The sequence below is a fragment of the Cloeon dipterum genome, chromosome 1 (assembly GCF_949628265.1).
Source record: "Cloeon dipterum chromosome 1, ieCloDipt1.1, whole genome shotgun sequence".
Classification (NCBI taxonomy): Eukaryota; Metazoa; Arthropoda; class Insecta; order Ephemeroptera; family Baetidae; genus Cloeon; species Cloeon dipterum.
In genome coordinates, this window is record NC_088786.1 from 15,587,349 (window position 1) to 15,603,788 (window position 16,440).

The window sequence follows — 16,440 nt, forward strand, 5'->3', positions numbered from 1 at the left end:
AATTATTGCGTTTCAGTTTTTAAAATTTGTACTGGAGTGAAATTGAAATTTCGGTGATATTTCATTTACTTTCAATACCTCTTTTAGTCTTTCAATCATAGTTAAATATTTTTGGAAACAATTTTAACGAAAATAGATAGGCTAACACATAAATAAGAAGAAGTGCAATCTTGTCAGAGATTCGATATTCCTAGATTGCCAACTATTTTTAGCTTTCTGGAAATATAAAGGCAGTGTGAGATTCCACAAGAATGTCTTTCATGGTAAAGGATTGAAACCAAGATAATATAGCTGAAGGAAAGTTGTTTCATTATTTAATTCTTCACTGTACCACGCCACCTGTTAAAGTGCTTATAGTCCTTTCTTCCAGCTGAGCTGGCTTAGTAAGTTTTAGTCAGACGTGTACATTTCACTGAATCGTTTTACAGGTGCTTGAAGCTAATAGCACTAAAACATTAACCCCAAACCAAACCATATTGACCTGCTATTGGCAAATAGCATTTATCTGCTGAAAGCAACCCTCAACATGGTATTGTATAATTGACTTTTAGTTTTCTTTTATAGTAAGTGAGTGCCGGCAGGAATATGCAAATAATTTAACGCAACAAAGTATTATTTGTATTTGTAATGAAAGCCTTGTGTGCTTGTACAGAATAAGCATTTAATAAGCTTACTTAGGAGGCAAACAATCGGGAAAGATCTCTGCTCTGAATTGCAAATGCGAGCGCGCAGAGTCAAGCTGTCTGCATACGAGAATAAGTAATCAAGCCGGTATACAAATAAGAAAGACACAAGCTGCCGAGGAAATTGCATTGCATCCTATTTCGCACAAACCACAGCTCGGGAGAGACAGTTTTAAAAGTTTCCTAGCCAGGGGGCATCCGTCGGTCGAATTCTCAGAGCTTCGCCTTGATTTTTTTTATCATCTCCACAGTCAGCATTCATCGCTAGCCACAATGACACTCGCGGAGTGTCTATTTATAAATCAATCTAGCGTCGTGCGTGCAGTACACAATACCACACACGCACGAGAGTCAGCAACCAACCATTCACACTTTATGGGAGAAAGAGCGACTTCTATCTTTCTCGGCGCGCTAACTGGGTCATTTGTCGCGCGGTGATCGTTCCCCTGCTTTGGAGTAACTCGCAGCAAACTAACGCGAGGTTAAGTGACAATGTCAGCAGCTACATTAAATTTAAACATCACCCAGTTCTGAATCAAATTTTGTCGTCTCACGGGCTCAGCCAGACTTTTAGTCTCCGCTCAGCGCGGCGCACTTGTGTCGAGCAGGAAACGAGCGCAGAAGGATTCGGACCATGTTTGCCATGAATTTAGATTTGCGGTTACTCGATCGTCTTGCCCAATGACATTATTGTTCGGCCAGGCTCGTGCTGCCAACTTACTTTTATTTCCATCTCGGAATTGAGTTGATCTAGATTTCCACTTGACTGGGGTTTTCATTCAGCCTGATTTTATCGGTCGTGTGTTGTGTTCTGTTAGAGATGAGGGCCCAAAATATATATATATATATATATATATATAGTTTGAAAATAATGAATAAAATTAGAATTCAAAACAAAGTGATACATTGGTTTTTAGTGTTTTGAGTAAAATAAAGCAGTCGGCTGTCCAGCCAATAGAGGCAAACACCTGTTGCGCTCCGTTCCTGTTCTCACAGCAGAATAATAATAAATCATCCTGCCGCTATTTTAATGACCGAAATGCAATTTCTCTCACAGCAACCCCCTTTCATGCGATGAAGGCTGCGCGCACTCGTAACGTATTAATTACAAAATCCCTAGGATTCCTTTTGATCGCATGAAAATCCATCAGTTCATCATTCATAATTATTTTGTTTTTTGTCTCGCTTGATGAACGCGCCACACGCACGCTTTTCTTCTTGCTACCAGTGTGATATTGTCCGCCGCCATGAATGTGCACTGTATTAGTAAGGAGGCTGCCACGGACTTGAAAAGCGATGAGAATTTAGTCCTGCTTTGTGTGTAATTTGAATAAAAAAATGAGCCGCCCTCGGTGGAATGCTGTAATCAGGCCCGCATATAATGCTAATTCGGAATAATGAGGGAGACGAAAACAACTCTAGATCTTACTCAAGACACGCATGCAGTAATTGAATTTTATTGCCCGCTGCAGCGACGACGCAGTGGTTTTTGCTCGAGTTACACAAACGGTCAAAATTTTTAACCCTAATCCTCTTAAGGCTGCCAAGTGCAATGGGAAGCAATAATTATACTCTAACCCATAATTGAGTGTTGAAAAACGATTGAGTTCCACACCTCATGGATTTTTCTTTCACACTGACATTGGCTAAAAATTTCAATATCAGCAAGCCGATTGGTTTTTTACCATTTTTACAAATTTAAATTATAAAAAAAGGATGAGCTATGTACTCTCTAAGGATTTACATTGTGCTAAAAATGAAACCATCTCAGGCCGTCAAAGATGACGAGAGCGAGATTAGCAGGCGCGGAATTTTTCCTCGAAAAGCCATCAATAATTTATTAAAGGAGTGCGAGTCTAGGCGGGCACTAAACTTGTGTTTAAATTTACCAAGTCTCGTCCAAGTCCGCGTGTCTTATTGATTTTTCGCGACTGGGTGGTCTAATGAGAGGCGACGAGGTGATTCAGGGTGGGCCGATCAAAGTCTGAGGCTAGGCAGCATTTTAACTCTCTCCCGTTGGAACCAAGAATGTTCGCAGTGCGTTTAACCATTTCCAAAGAATATCTCGGATTTCTCGACGCGCACCTCTTACTTAGCTGTTCGCTGTTCCATATTAAATTGATTCAAATCAATATAATGCAACAATTTATTACTATCATGTATGAATGTTTGAATTATAGACAAATTTAATATATGTATGTATATACTTTGGTTTTCATTTAATATTTAACATTTATTGCTATTTTTTATGTTTTGTTACATCTCTAAATATTTTTTGTATCTGGAATATTTTTACACAAATTTCAAATTAAAAATTTCTAATAATTTAATTAAAAAAGAAAGAGTTCGTAGCATTTGATCGATTGATTCAATTCATTTAGTTCAAAAGTTTGCATAACCAAAAAGAATAGGATTAATCACACAAATAGCATAAATAATTTATGATTAAGTCATTTCATCTTAGATAAGATACATAATATGTTGATATGTATCATACACGTCGCATAATATGTAAAAGCCGTGTTCAGTGTTCCAATCAAGTTATTCAATGACACGATTTACGCGTACTTATATTATCATATTTCAATATCGCTCCTCAATGCGATAAAATGGAAAAAAGCTAGCAAAATTGGAAAAAAGGTAAAAAAATTGTACTTACCCTTCGGAGAACCCTCTGTCCAAGAGAAATCCGTACATATTAATCGTCGCGTCGTAACAAAATCTACATTAGAAATTTGGCAAGGGAAAACCTTACTCATTAGAGGCATTAGAGCTTGGACAGCAGTCATTAACTGACTAATAAACTGAATTTATAAATTAAGAGCTGGACCCGACAAAGAACTGAAATTTAAATATGAGTAGTGTTATTATTGCTAATAATATCCGATACAGGCAGAGATGTCTTGCTTCTTTTTCTAAAACTAGATTTCAGGTTGAGGCTCTATGCGCCACCTGTTATCAGCTTTACAAACTACGTGCGAAGATTGAGAGCTGAAAATGAATATCAGCCAAAGCGAACAACCGAAAAGTCAGCCATCATTGTTTCTTCACGTGGTCGTGTAGCTCGTGTCTTTTTAGACACACTGACCGGTCAAAGCAACATTGCTGTAAAAATGGACATTTTAGAAGACATTCTTCAGAAAGAGGCAAAAAAGAGCGAGAAATATAAAACTACAGATGTGGAAAAAAATGTTGAACTTGAGTTGGACCTTGGTAATCTACTCGCTTTGGATACAAATGACCTGAACCTGCAGGAACTAAAGTGAGTGTTGAAGCGGTTGAAGTTCGCCTGGGATATGACTAGTATTTTGTCGTTATAGATCACACAAAGAGAAGTATTTGTTAAATCTGGCCCGAGACAACACTCAGCTGCTGCTGAATAAACTTTGGGATCTGCCGAGTGAAAGACGCGAGGAAATTGTTGTCGCAAAATTGCCTGCGGGCACCCTTAGGCTGCCAAGGGAAAAACCTTGTCCAAAACCAAAACCCTTGACCAAGTGGCAAGAATACGCTCTGGAAAAGGGCATCAAGAAAAAGAAGAAGACCAATGCTGTCTGGGATGATATTGTTCAGGTTTGCATTTAACTGAGATTAAAGGTTTGGAATTTTTTTATAAATCTAACTTTGTATAGAAATGGATACCACGATTTGGCTACAAAAAAGCTGAGTTGGAGAGGCAGAAAGACTGGGTCCTTGAAGTACCTGGAAATGCTGATCCTATGGAGGACCAGTTTGCCAAAAAGGCTGAGAAGAAGAAGGAGAAGGTCTCAAAGAACGAATTCCAGAGGCTTAGGAATATTGCCAAGGCCAAAAAGATCAAAGTCCCGAAAGAAGGACTTCCCACTATTGCGAATCCGAGTTCTGACCTCGTAAGATGTATTTTACACTTATTTGTGCCTAAATTGCTCAAACTTCTGTTGTACTTTATAGCTGAACACAGCAGCAAAAGTAGCTCGGGTTTCTACTGCTTCATTAGGAAAATTCCAACCTAAGTTGCCTAAGGAAAAAACTCTCAAAGAGAATGTCATCGCACCCAAAAGAGTCAAGAGGGATCACTCTAAAATTAGCTCTAATGATGAAAAATCTTCTCACCTGAAGATAATCGACAGCATCCTTGGAAAGAAGCCAAAGCTGGACATTGAGAAAGCTGTCAACAGACAAGTTTTTCAGGATCAAAATGAGTAAGATTACCATTTTTAGGAAATATTTTTAATAAAATTAATTTGGAAATGTAGGAGGTCTGAGGAAAAGAAGACCCAAAAGTCAAAGGGAGGGAAGAAGAGGAGGAAAACCAGCATTCCAAGCAAGGCAAGGAAAGGTGGAAAAATCAGCAAGCCTAGAGTAGGGAAGGTCAATACAAAGAAGGGCAAGGCTGGTGTTGGAGGAGGTAGGAAGAGGAGGTAAATTATCCTCATTGCCTCATTGGGTTCTTCGAACACGGACAACTTGAAAGGCTAATTTGTTTGACTCAAATTATGTTCAATGAAGGGCGACATTGTAATATATTATGATCAATAAAATCAAGTTTCATGATAACAAAATATAATACTTCTTCATTCTTTAAGAATCATTTGCCTTAAATAAAACAAAAAAGAAATGCTTAAGTTACTAGAGCACAGCATCCAAGTCACTTCTAGTAGGTTGTGAGCTGTAAATTTGTAACTATCGTAGAGTTACAGGATAATCCTTGACTAATTTTTAAAAAGGGTCGGAATATATATGGTAATTAATTTCATCTCTACATAATCGTGAGTACCATCAAATAATTTAATGAAATTGAGATTGAGTGAATATTTTCTGAAACACTTCAATAGTGTCAAAACCCCCATGATGTGTGCATTTTGCAGCTGTACCAAACTTTGGATTATATATTTCTGGGATTATTAGATCAAAATAATTCATTTTTGTAATTTTTCATATTTTTTTATCTAGCAAAAGTAAAATGAAAAAATATTTTGAAGTTTTACTCAAATGCAGTTAAAAAAGGTAAGGATTTCAATAGAAAGTCAGCCTCAGCAGTCATCTATGTATTCTGCACTCGCACTCAGAATCTCTGCAGAAGTTCTGCACTGCTGAGCGCCAGAGATAAAAATCAAATGGATCGAATTAAGAGAGCGCCAGAATCGTCAACCAATCAGAGGCCACAAATAAAACAAATCGCATGACAAAGTGGGCGTGGGCCTTATTTACCAACAACCAGAACCAACAAGGTTGACTTCATCACTTCAAACCTGCTTCAAACACAACAGACAGAAGAACTACAAATATTTAGCAATTTAAATGTGTGCTGGTCTTTTACACTATGTCCTTGACTCTCTAATACACAAAGTTTGATAGGAACCAATGAGATATTACACTGTCCCAACCTCTCAATAGTCTTCTTTTGTTACAAAACATATTTAAATCTATCCTACTCAAAATCAAGTGTCACGGCTCTTAGTGCGTCTTGGAATTTTCCAACTTTTCAATTTACGTGCTTTTCACCGTATTGGAATGGCTAGTGATTATTACTTGGAGCTTTCCAGTAATCCCATTAAGTTTGAAGCCGTCAGTCAGGTTACGAATGTCTTTTTTGACGAGTCCAACAAACAGGCAAGTTGACAAAATTCAAAATTCTGTCCTTTATTGATGTTTCTAGAGATAAATTGACCGTAAAAAATTATTGTCCTCTATATTTATATTTATTTTCATATTTTCTTCTAGGTATTTGCTGTGAGATCTGGTGGAGTTACAGGGGTTGTGGTGAAAGGTCCTACGGAAGAGCTGTCAACTAGTTTCCGAATGGAAGACAAAGGTCCAGTCATCTCTATCAAATTCTCACAGGACCAGAGAGTTTTGGCAATACAGAGATCAAAGACGTCTGTGGTAATGGTTGCTCTAAAAATTCCATATTCTATTACATTTCATGAATTTAATGCTTTATAATTTTAGAATCACATATTGTTGAAAATAAATTAAAGTGATTCTATTTTTTGACAGGAGTTCCTGAACTTCTTAAATGGAATTGATTGCCTAGAGTACTCGCAAAGTTGCAAGGGAAAAAATAATACAATTATTGGATTTATTTGGACTAGCCCTAATGAAATAGTGTTTGTGACCGATCATGGAATTGAACTCTTTCAAGTATTAATTTTTTTAATTATTTTCAATCATCCTCTTCAATCAACTTATGATTTATAGGTCATCCCTGAAAGAAGATCCTTGAAACCATTGAAAAATCTTACCATCAGTATCAATTGGTTTGTTTACTGCAACAATAGCAAGCTTTTATTGCTCTCTTCTGGTGCCTATGGAAACAGTATCCAGCCACTTTTATTCAAGAAAGGAGGATTTCTCAAACTCAACAAATTTGAAAGTGCGTTACCAATGCTTTCAAACGTTTAAATAATTTGACTTGAATTTTTTTGTGGTTCAGTTGAGCTACCAGCAGTTCCTAAGACGCCACCCAAACTTTGTTTGCTTGAGAGGGACGTTACCCTCGCCATGGTGTATGGACAAGCTTGCGTCATTGTGCTCCGACACATTCCCCCTAGGGTAGACCGAGGACCTGGTGCAGAGGTTCTTATCTACACTATGGAAAAGTAAAGTTAAAACATATGAAAACCAGTAGGATTTCTATCAATCAATTCCAGAATGCTCACGGCTAAGAAGAGTCATTTGTTAGCTCTTGACAAGACAGGACGGTTTGCTGTCAACGTGGTTGATAATCTGATTATTGTTCATCACCAGGCCTCAAAGGTATTTATCTGCAACATTTTACTAGAGTGATAAAACTATTGAAATATCTTAAACATATATACTTTGAAACCCACATCGTTTTTTAATTTAACAGTGTCCTTAGAGGCTGATGTTCGAATATAAAGAGAAATATATATTTTTGGATTGTTATTAGAGGTCTCAGCTGCGTAATTTTTTTGGCTAATAAGCTCAGCTAACAAAATTTTCAAATTGAAGTTTGAAAGTGCTTAATAGCCTGAAGGAACCAAGAACATTTTGTATCCGTTACTTTTCTAATTTTATACTTTTTGCTGGTGGCCTGGCGCAGCTTATAAAGAGTCACAGCAGCTAGCGACTGGCCGCAAGCTCCAAATTTAACTGACTTTTGTGGAACCATTAAAAAAATATGTAGAATTCTCCCATCCCCATCAGCAATTCAATCATGCCCTCTATTCCCTTCCCTTGAGAAAAAGATTTGGTTTTACTATAATTTTATATGTGCTGTTCTTTCTGTTTTTAGACGTCCATGATATTTGATATCAATTTACCTGGAGAGACAGATGGCTATGTAACTTTTCATCAGCCTGTGACAATTCCCCTGCCCATCAAGCCATTCACGCTCAGAGTCCCTTCAGTGCAAGTGTCAAGTGACATGGCTGAAGTCAGCTGTGAACTATGTAAGAGCATGCCACAAAAATTGCATTCCATCAACTAACAGGTGCCAATCAGATTCGCCCAACTGGGTAGTGTTCCAGCCAGACATTGTGATTGACGCTAAACTTGGTTGCCTCTGGCGTGTAGAGCTGTGTTTGGGAAACCTCGCCACTGTTTTAGTCGACAAGTGCAGACTGGTAGACTGCTTGGTGCAAAGGGTGGCTGGCAAATTGGTTTTGCTGAACGTCTTACGCCGCTTACTGGATCCCTTGATAGGAACCAACTTGGGAATTGTGGCTGAGGTGTTTGACCACTTGAATGAAGTCTACAGGACCTTCCTGGAGATTGAAATGCAGAGCCAAGTACATAAATCGATTACCCCAAAGAGATTTCACGGCTCATTGGTGCTGTTTTTGCAGATGGCCACTCCAGCTTCAACGTCCCCATTCTCAAGGCCACCTTCTGGGCCGGTGACTACCAGTCCTCGAGCAGCAGTGGTGATTGACCAGTCCGATATGTACACAAGCGTCTTTGTGCCAATCGCTGAGAAAGCGGAAGGTGCTGCTGGAAAGTTTGTTGTGGCAGTCTTGATCGAATATGTACGGTCACTTGGGGACAACAGGATTCCTGTTCAGCATTACCTTTATGAATTGTTGATCAATACCATGGTTCACCGCAAAGCATTCTTCCAACTGCATCAGCTGTTGCAATATCATGTTGTATCAGACTCGAAGCCTCTAGTAAGTAGTAGAACTACAAAGCCCATTTATTTAATAGAGCTCATCCAGTCAATTTGCTTTTCAAAAACGAATTTCGTTTGCTATCTTATTTTTTAATCTAGTCTAAAATTTCCCAACTCCCAACTGTTGTTTCTCTTTTGCCTTTTAGAAATGGTGGGAAACCTAAATTGTGCTCATTTATTTTACTGCAATTAAGTTATATTTCATTTTTAGGCTTGTTTACTGCTGTCTCTGGAAAACATTTATCCTGCTGCTCACCAACTTGCCTTGGACATGTTAAAGAGATTAGGAACTGCTAACGAAGAAATTGTCGAAGTCCTCTTATCCAAAAAGCAGATTCTTGACGCTCTTAGGTGATCACTAAAATTTGTTTAATATTTCTCTATAATTTATCAAATTTCAGGTTTATCAGAGGAAATGGAACCGTTGAGCAAGCGTCTGCTAGAAAATTTTTAGAAGCTGCGAGAAATACAGGCGATGACAATATTTTCTACTCGGTGTTTAAATTTTTTGAGCAGAGAAACGAGCAACTGAGGGGAAACCCAAATTTCACCAAAGGTGACATGTCAAACAAAAGCTTATCAGCTGAGCAGCACTAATGCATTGACTGTAGGTGAACACTGTGATGTTTATGTTAAATACTATGAGGAAAAATTCACCAATGCTGGTGACAAGACCCCAACGGATATGCCCCCAACCGAGTCTGGTTGCTTTTATCAGCTGGTGAAGTAGCCCTGCTGAGAGTTCCAGTTGTGATAACTAACCATTGCTGTAGAGAAGAATAAAATAGCATTTCAATTTACAATTTATTATTTTTTTATTTAACACGTAACTGCGTTCAAACAAATCTTCCTGCGTTAATTGTAAAGAAGAGTTAAAAATGCATTTGGAATGCAAAGAAGAGAATAAATTATTGCCAACATGCTTTTGGAATGCAGAGTATTAGAATACAGAGCTGGAATTTTCTATGGACTTGCAGCTACATTGTAACATTTCAATTTTTACTAGACCTGGAAGCACTGAGATGGAAAATAGAAGTCCTTCGGCAAGAATTTAAAATCATGGATGGGCAGATTAAGAATTAAAAGACTGGGGCAAGAGACACATGAACAGAATCAACAGAGAAAATTGCAAATCGAGAAGAAGTGCTTCCAGGCGGTCAACTATCCAAAATCTATTCCTGAGCCTCAGCCAACTTCTTCTTCAGGCTCTCGGGCATCTCTGGTGGGGGAGGACGAGGAAGGCGGAGGGTGACCTTCACAGCGTCATAGATGAACCACTGCAATGCGGTCAGGGTACCGATCATAATGATACGAGGCGTCAGACCCTTCCACAATCCTAAAGAAAAATTAAGATAAGTTAATTTTGCAGAATAAAAATCTAACTGGGTCATTACCAGCCATGCCAAGCTTCTTGGCAGCCTCCATTGCAGTGGATCCCTTCTCCTGGTTCAGCTTGGACACAACAGTGTCGGCAGGATGAGAAACAATAGCGCAGAAGACGCCAGCAATGTAGCCAGCAGCGAAGGTGACAACAAGCTGTTCTCCCTTGGTGCAGTCAGCGCGGGGCTTGGGCACAACATGCCTGAAAGATAGAATTTGACATAATTAGAAAGTTGCATCTAGGCCAGAATAGGAATTTACTTGTAAAGAAGTTCGACAGTTCTCTCGAAGCAGGCAAACTTCATCATGGTGTAGGGAATTTGCCTCATCCACAATGGCACTAAACTCTTGTAGAACCCACCAAGACCTTCATCTTTGTACATCAGAGGCACGGCCTCTCGCAACGTGCTCACAAAACCAGGCTGAGTTTGGATTCTCACCTGAAAGGTTTTAACCAGAAATATTATATTGCTCCATAAATTCTTTATTTCTCTGAAAATTAATGTAAAATTCTAGGGTTTAATCTATCAGGGAGAAAATAATCTGTGGATAGAACACAATATGATTTAAACTTATAATTTAAGAGACTGTTACAAAACAAAAAACAGAGTAATTAAGAATTAAGAAAAGTAAAAAATAAGCTCAAAAAGGTGAAAATATTTTTAGATAGATGATGTTGAGGTTGAGGGTGCACGCAAGTATTTACCTTGACGGCCTCCATGGGGCTGAGGGCGATGTCAGCAAAGAATTCAGCAGAGGCCGAGGCTGCCAAGTAAAGGGATGTTCTCCACAGATAGGTGTTCTCCTCACCAAGGATGCCAGAGTACATGTTCTTGAACACTTCATAGAAGCCAAACTTGCAAAGGCCTTGCATCGAGTAACCGATGAAGGTGGGGGCCCAACCTTTGCCCAAACCTCGCACTCCATCCTCTTTGATGGTAACCTTTGGACATCATAATTGTTAGTCCATCAACTTTTGCAGTACCGACTTTAAGTTACCCTGAATCCATTGAAAACGGACTTGTATTTGTCGGGGTTGACCTGGATACGGCACTTCACCAAATCCAAGGGAACGACAGCTGTGTGAGTGATTCCGCAGGACAGAATACCTCCAAGACCGCAAAGGGCATAGTATTTGTTGGAGCCGAACTCGCAGCTGTAATCGGTGGCTGAAAATGTGTAATTAAATATAACAGTTGCTTGTAAGCTACGTTTCTCAAATTTCACAAAAAAAAAATGTTATTGCTTTTAAAAATCCGACATCAAACGGATCAAACGATCGTTTTAAAAGATTGATAAAAAATATGATTAACCTGCTGAGATGAAAAAACATGCAAAAAACGTCTCATTTAAACTAAGCTAATGGACTTGACACACACCAACTGAAAAAATTAGCAGTATGATACATAGATCTATTCCAACAGCCGTTTTACAAATTTTCCATCCAGATCCAAATTCTTACCGGCATCAGCAGGAGCCGGCGAGTCGCATTTCGCCACGGTTAAGGGTCCCTTGAATGGGCTGTTCTTCGCAGCTTCGAAAAGTGTGAACAGCATCTTGACAATCGAACCCGGTTACAAGATATTCACCCCAAAAGCGGCTGAAGTCGGCGTCAAGACAGGGCTCGTGCAGAGGGCACACCGTAAAAGACCGGAAATTACGTCAAGAAAATCGAGATTTGAAGGTGGCAGCACTATCGACATGCAGCTGATGAAAAAGGGGGCGTGGTGCCACACATTTATCAGACCGGAGGGAAGAGATTAGTCTTTAGTCGTCGATTTTTCACATATTTAAATTAGTTGACTAAATTTGATTACGCTCAAGGTCTGACAGGTATGTTGCGTCAAGTAGCAATCGGCTGCTTTAGGACTTATCAGAAATCAGGAGGTTTTCGCGTGTCATCCGTTAAAAGTGCTGTAATTATCATGTCGACACCAAAACGAGGACTGTCTGATGTCCAAAGACTGAGGTTGCAACAAAAGTTAAAGCAAGTTGACAAATTTAGCGACGAGCAGCTGCACGAAGCAAAATATTTTATTTTTGTACGCAAAGAGGGGAAAGTTTTAATTTCCAAAGCACAAAGAGGAAGTCTTGCCGAAATTAATTTCCAAGGTTTGAAAGAAATATTATATTTTATTTTATTCCAATATTTTACGGATTATGTTGTAATACTTACATTAAATAATTAATCTTGCAGATGTGGAAGTTTTACAAAACGACGTTAAAGACAACGCTGTATTTGTGGACGTTGCCAGAGGGAGTGACAAGTGCAGATTCGCCATTGAAGTTCCCAGTTTATCCCCAGAGGAGCAGAGCCAGTGGGAAGAAAAGTTGCACGGCAAGTTTGTGCACTTGAGGCAATCATTATTCCTATTGTCCTCAGAGCAGTCCGCCCTAGTTTCACAAGTACGTGTGATCATGAAACTTTGCACTCTTTAGATTAAATTTCTGTGGTCATTCAGTAAATCAACGCTAAGTTTATAAACTGATTTAATTCCACAGAGCCGCGCCCTTTTCACTTGGAGACGAAGAAGAAATTTCTGTCCAGAATGCGGCAGTGCAGTCAAACCGGCGGCTGGGCACAGTCACAAAGTCTGCACCAACTGCGATACTCCCCAGTATCCTTACACGGCGCCCGTTGGCATTGCGCTGGTCGAAAATGAGGACCACTCACAGGTTCTGCTTGTACGACAGCCTAGGCATCCTCCAGGCATGTTTTCCTGTTTGGCTGGATTTGTTGATGCAGGTACAGCATATTTTTTTTAATTCACAGCAGCTCCGCGTTTTAAATCTGGATGTCAGACATATAAATTTTGTTTTAGGATAAAATAAAATTTAAATACTAGCGTTAATTATTTGGATTTATTATTTTAAATTTAGATCAGCATTAAATTTGTAATATTCTTCATTATTGTTGGCTTTGAGTTGCCTTTCATTTTAATGTTTCAAGCAATATAGATGAAAAATATAAACAGCAATTTTAATATGATGCTATAGGTGAGTCCCTGGAGGAAAACGTTAGTAGGGAGGTCGCTGAAGAAGTGAGTCTATCCACCAGCAAAGTGGAATATATAGCCTCGCAATACTGGCCATACCCAGCAGGTCGGCTGATGCTTGGTTGCATAGCAACTGTTCTACCAGGCGTGGTAAGCAGCAACAATTTTTTACTCGTGTTGTCAGCACTGTAATTGAGTTACTTGCCCCATCACGTTAATTAGGTTGATATCGACAAAGATGAACTGGAGGACGCAGCGTGGTTCACACCCACTCGATTGCGCAAAGCAATTAACAGAGCAGCGGCTTTGAAGCCACCCCCTGAGGGAGAAATTTGGCTTCCACCCCCTGGAGCTATTGCTCACGACCTTATCAAAGTTTGGCTCAAGAGACACCACAATAGCTCAGCCAAGTTGTAGCCCAGTCGGGCGTGTTCCTTATTTGTTCATTTTTTACTTATTGTCAGTATAGGTATGGAGATTTAGGATCAAAGAGATAAAAAGTTTTGCGTTAAAATATGATTCCCTCTGCTTGTTTTTGTTGTTGTCCAATGTGATGAGCAAGTCTGGAAGATAAATTTACATGTGTGTACACATGAGCGAGCACAAGCAGGGCTCCGCCTGCTGGATGATTACTTTTTCAATAAATATCTGTCAGGCAAACATTCCAATTTTGGCATTTACATAACCCTATTACCTAGTCGGCTGTGACGTCACAAGCCTCCCAGATCAGCAAAGGAAATGGTACCGCCACCGAGTTAGGGGCGTCACGGGAATAGAATTGTTGGAGCAGAAAATCAATTGGTTAAGTGCCAGGAGCAAATTCGTGACGGGGAAATTCGTTTATGATTGGAGCAAAGCTGACTATGAAATATTCAACTTGGCTGCTAAATAGTAAATTCTTGAACCGAACTTTCCTCATTTTCATGAAATACCTCGTCACATAGCTCTAAAAATTAAATTGGGAGAGGAATTTGTAATAAAAAAATTCGCATCAGGGGCAGGTTCATTAATGGTACGTTGGGCATCCAGGCACGCCACTGTGAGAACAAATAAGCTCGGCGTTGAAAAGACCTGGCGCACGCGGCTGTGCATAAATGGCAGACCTCGTGCGGTTGGCCAAATTCTGTTCTGGTGTCCCTGCGTGGTTTAATATGATATTAATATGCTCGGAATTTCTGTTCCTTGAAATACGCTTATGAAATTGGAGAACAACAGCGTGGGGCCCAGGAATGGAAAAATATTCATCCAAAATCCTATTTGAGAGGCAATGGAAATAAAGCCAGAAAGGCTTTTGAAAGGGGAGCTGTCTGCAGCTGGGACCCGCCACTCAACTGGCCTTTTGTGCGAATATACGGCACATGTCGCATTTTGTTGTTACTTGCAAAATGATAGCGTGCTGTGCGGTTTGCTTTCAAGAGCAGGCTTACACGTCCAACTTTTCGCCGAATAAATTCCACTGCTCAAAAAGCATCGGAAATGACCATTCCAGAATCAAAAACTTTCCATCGGGAAAATAAAAGCAAAGTCGATGCCACAGTCAGTACACATGTGTACAAAAATATACACATATTTACTCTGACGATTCCATATGCACGAGAAAATCGTGAACATTTCAACTCTAAACGTATGTATACAGGGAAACTTTTACGAGAAGCAATTAACAATAACTGATTCCAGGAAAGATTGTAACACCACAGATTTTGCAACTGAGGTATTTCAGGAGTTTTTTTTAGAATTAAAAAGGGGGTGCGTGAGCATGGAAGAAGGTTGAGGAATTAGTTTTCAATTAGTTCTAAAACTGTAGGGTGTAAGTATATATGAGGTTCGAGAGGAGACTGAAAGCATCCCAACACGGCTTCAGAAATAGGCTCTAAAATTTTGATCGTATGCAGAGCAGAGCCTAGCAACTGAAAATTTGGTTGCAAATTTTCCGCACAAAGCAGGGCATACTCTTTGACACAACAAGAGTCTCTTCAGGGGGTTATTTGCTCCAAAGAAGCCAGAAAGCAGCGCGCTGAAAGCAATGCGCGGCGTGTATTCTGGGCGCGCTCAAGGCATATCTTTTGGGGGATAACATAATTACGCCGTCCTGTTTACCTAATGTTAAATTCAATATATATCTTGCCGCACACGCTTCATTTACCCTGCTTCAGCCCGCTAAGTGCCGCCGCGTGCTCAAAACATTTGCTGCAGCATTAATCAAATTTTACGGCAAACTGGTTTTTTCGGCACCCGCCAGAAGGGTAAATTACTGATGGATTGGAGCGCAAGTGTAATCAGCGAAACAGCGAATTCCAATCGATTCGATGTATTTCTTCAAGGATGTAAGATTCAAATTTCAAAGGTCTCAAATCAAATTAAATACGCATAATCAAATAAGTAGACTGTTTTAAATGGAATACTCTCACTCTCAGTGAATTAAATTGCTTTTACTATCTGTTTGATTAACTTTTTCTGTTTTTACCCAAGCAATTATTTTTAAACACGAATTTCTCCAGGCAATGCAATCTTTTTGGGAAATCGCAAACGTAACTTGATAATATTACAATAGACTATTTTTCCAGCAAGCAGGGAAGGTATACGAAAAAATCCGCACCAACGTTTAGATGATGATGACGGTTGAATATGAGAAACAGGTCTTCTCAGATACGTCGATAAAAAGGTAGCATTAACATTTTCAGCTCTCAATATAATAATTATTAATTTTGATATTTATTAATAACTTGACTCACCATTGCTGGTTTCCACACCTTTCCAGTGGCTTTAAGGACAAATGTCTGCAGGCGTTTCAATAAAAGATCTCGGTGCGGGGAGGCGAAAATATGGCCACATTGGGCCCAAGCTCCTCAGCAGCCACTCGGGTCACTTTTGTTCCATGTTATCCATTCGGCGGTGTTATTGGGACCTGGGACCCGGTGAGCCCATTGCCCACGGGAAGTGCTATGTGCAGAGGTTCATAAAAAATTATTCTGGTATTTTAAATGCATTCCCTCAAAGTCCATGAGTCAAAGTTCCAAATTAAACCAATTTCAGGAAGTAATGCTTTAGTGCTAATTCCAAATTGTTTCAAAAAGTTTATAATAAGAGAACACTACCCAACAGATACATAAGAACACACCATTGTTTGTTTTCAGGCTCTCTACTTGAACAAGAATATGAAAAAATAGCATGGACGTACGTGTGGAGCTGAGATACATACACAAGTATAATAAGCAGCGTATATATGCATTTTAAAGCGTATCAAGTTGAGCGCAAGTGGCACAAAACG

The 16,440-nt window shown here is 39.4% G+C and overlaps 4 protein-coding genes across 4 annotated transcripts; 3 read left to right on the forward strand and 1 right to left on the reverse strand.

Moving 5' to 3' along the window:
• Nucleotides 1–3,705: 3,705 nt before the first annotated feature.
• On the forward strand, nt 3,706–5,229 carry LOC135948557 (ribosome biogenesis regulatory protein homolog). The gene is made up of 5 exons (XM_065497899.1): nt 3,706–3,945; nt 4,004–4,256; nt 4,316–4,552; nt 4,614–4,864; nt 4,919–5,229. The coding sequence occupies exons 1-5, from the start codon at nt 3,797–3,799 to the stop codon at nt 5,085–5,087; spliced, it is 1,059 nt and encodes a 352-aa protein (XP_065353971.1). The 5' UTR covers nt 3,706–3,796; the 3' UTR covers nt 5,088–5,229.
• Nucleotides 5,230–5,920: 691 nt separating this feature from the next.
• Nucleotides 5,921–9,599, forward strand: Bulli (regulator of MON1-CCZ1 complex protein bulli). Its single transcript, XM_065497894.1, has 12 exons — nt 5,921–6,275; nt 6,387–6,548; nt 6,663–6,806; nt 6,864–7,038; nt 7,099–7,264; nt 7,316–7,421; nt 7,921–8,077; nt 8,130–8,416; nt 8,474–8,794; nt 9,008–9,147; nt 9,198–9,352; nt 9,408–9,599. The coding sequence occupies exons 1-12, from the start codon at nt 6,177–6,179 to the stop codon at nt 9,524–9,526; spliced, it is 2,031 nt and encodes a 676-aa protein (XP_065353966.1). The 5' UTR covers nt 5,921–6,176; the 3' UTR covers nt 9,527–9,599.
• Nucleotides 9,593–11,839, reverse strand: LOC135948558 (solute carrier family 25 member 3-like). Its single transcript, XM_065497900.1, has 6 exons — nt 11,639–11,839; nt 11,176–11,345; nt 10,883–11,119; nt 10,438–10,616; nt 10,191–10,378; nt 9,593–10,132 (listed from the first exon to the last, which is right to left on the reverse strand). The coding sequence occupies exons 1-6, from the start codon at nt 11,730–11,732 to the stop codon at nt 9,969–9,971; spliced, it is 1,032 nt and encodes a 343-aa protein (XP_065353972.1). The 5' UTR covers nt 11,733–11,839; the 3' UTR covers nt 9,593–9,968.
• A 78-nt stretch (nt 11,840–11,917) lies between these two features.
• On the forward strand, nt 11,918–13,840 carry LOC135948556 (NAD(P)H pyrophosphatase NUDT13, mitochondrial-like). The gene is made up of 5 exons (XM_065497898.1): nt 11,918–12,288; nt 12,374–12,582; nt 12,679–12,922; nt 13,174–13,322; nt 13,395–13,840. The coding sequence occupies exons 1-5, from the start codon at nt 12,012–12,014 to the stop codon at nt 13,587–13,589; spliced, it is 1,074 nt and encodes a 357-aa protein (XP_065353970.1). The 5' UTR covers nt 11,918–12,011; the 3' UTR covers nt 13,590–13,840.
• Nucleotides 13,841–16,440: the final 2,600 nt, after the last annotated feature.

Excerpts from the sequence above, each read along its gene's own strand:
- LOC135948557 (XM_065497899.1), top strand. The coding sequence starts at position 3,797 with ATGGACATTTTAGAAGACATTCTTCAGAAAGAGGCAAAAAAGAGCGAG. Across the intron at positions 4,257-4,315 it reads TCTGGGATGATATTGTTCAG|AAATGGATACCACGATTTGG; the intron begins GTTTGCATTTAA and ends AACTTTGTATAG. Across the intron at positions 4,553-4,613 it reads CGAATCCGAGTTCTGACCTC|CTGAACACAGCAGCAAAAGT; the intron begins GTAAGATGTATT and ends TGTACTTTATAG.
- Bulli (XM_065497894.1), top strand. The coding sequence starts at position 6,177 with ATGGCTAGTGATTATTACTTGGAGCTTTCCAGTAATCCCATTAAGTTT. Across the intron at positions 7,039-7,098 it reads CAAACTCAACAAATTTGAAA|TTGAGCTACCAGCAGTTCCT; the intron begins GTGCGTTACCAA and ends TTTGTGGTTCAG. Across the intron at positions 7,265-7,315 it reads CTTATCTACACTATGGAAAA|AATGCTCACGGCTAAGAAGA; the intron begins GTAAAGTTAAAA and ends AATCAATTCCAG.
- LOC135948556 (XM_065497898.1), top strand. The coding sequence starts at position 12,012 with ATGTTGCGTCAAGTAGCAATCGGCTGCTTTAGGACTTATCAGAAATCA. Across the intron at positions 12,289-12,373 it reads TGCCGAAATTAATTTCCAAG|ATGTGGAAGTTTTACAAAAC; the intron begins GTTTGAAAGAAA and ends TTAATCTTGCAG. Across the intron at positions 12,583-12,678 it reads AGTCCGCCCTAGTTTCACAA|AGCCGCGCCCTTTTCACTTG; the intron begins GTACGTGTGATC and ends TTAATTCCACAG.
- LOC135948558 (XM_065497900.1), bottom strand. The coding sequence starts at position 11,732 with ATGCTGTTCACACTTTTCGAAGCTGCGAAGAACAGCCCATTCAAGGGA. Across the intron at positions 11,120-11,175 it reads CCGTTTTCAATGGATTCAGG|GTTACCATCAAAGAGGATGG; the intron begins GTAACTTAAAGT and ends TGATGTCCAAAG. Across the intron at positions 10,379-10,437 it reads ACTGTCGAACTTCTTTACAA|GCATGTTGTGCCCAAGCCCC; the intron begins GTAAATTCCTAT and ends TCTATCTTTCAG.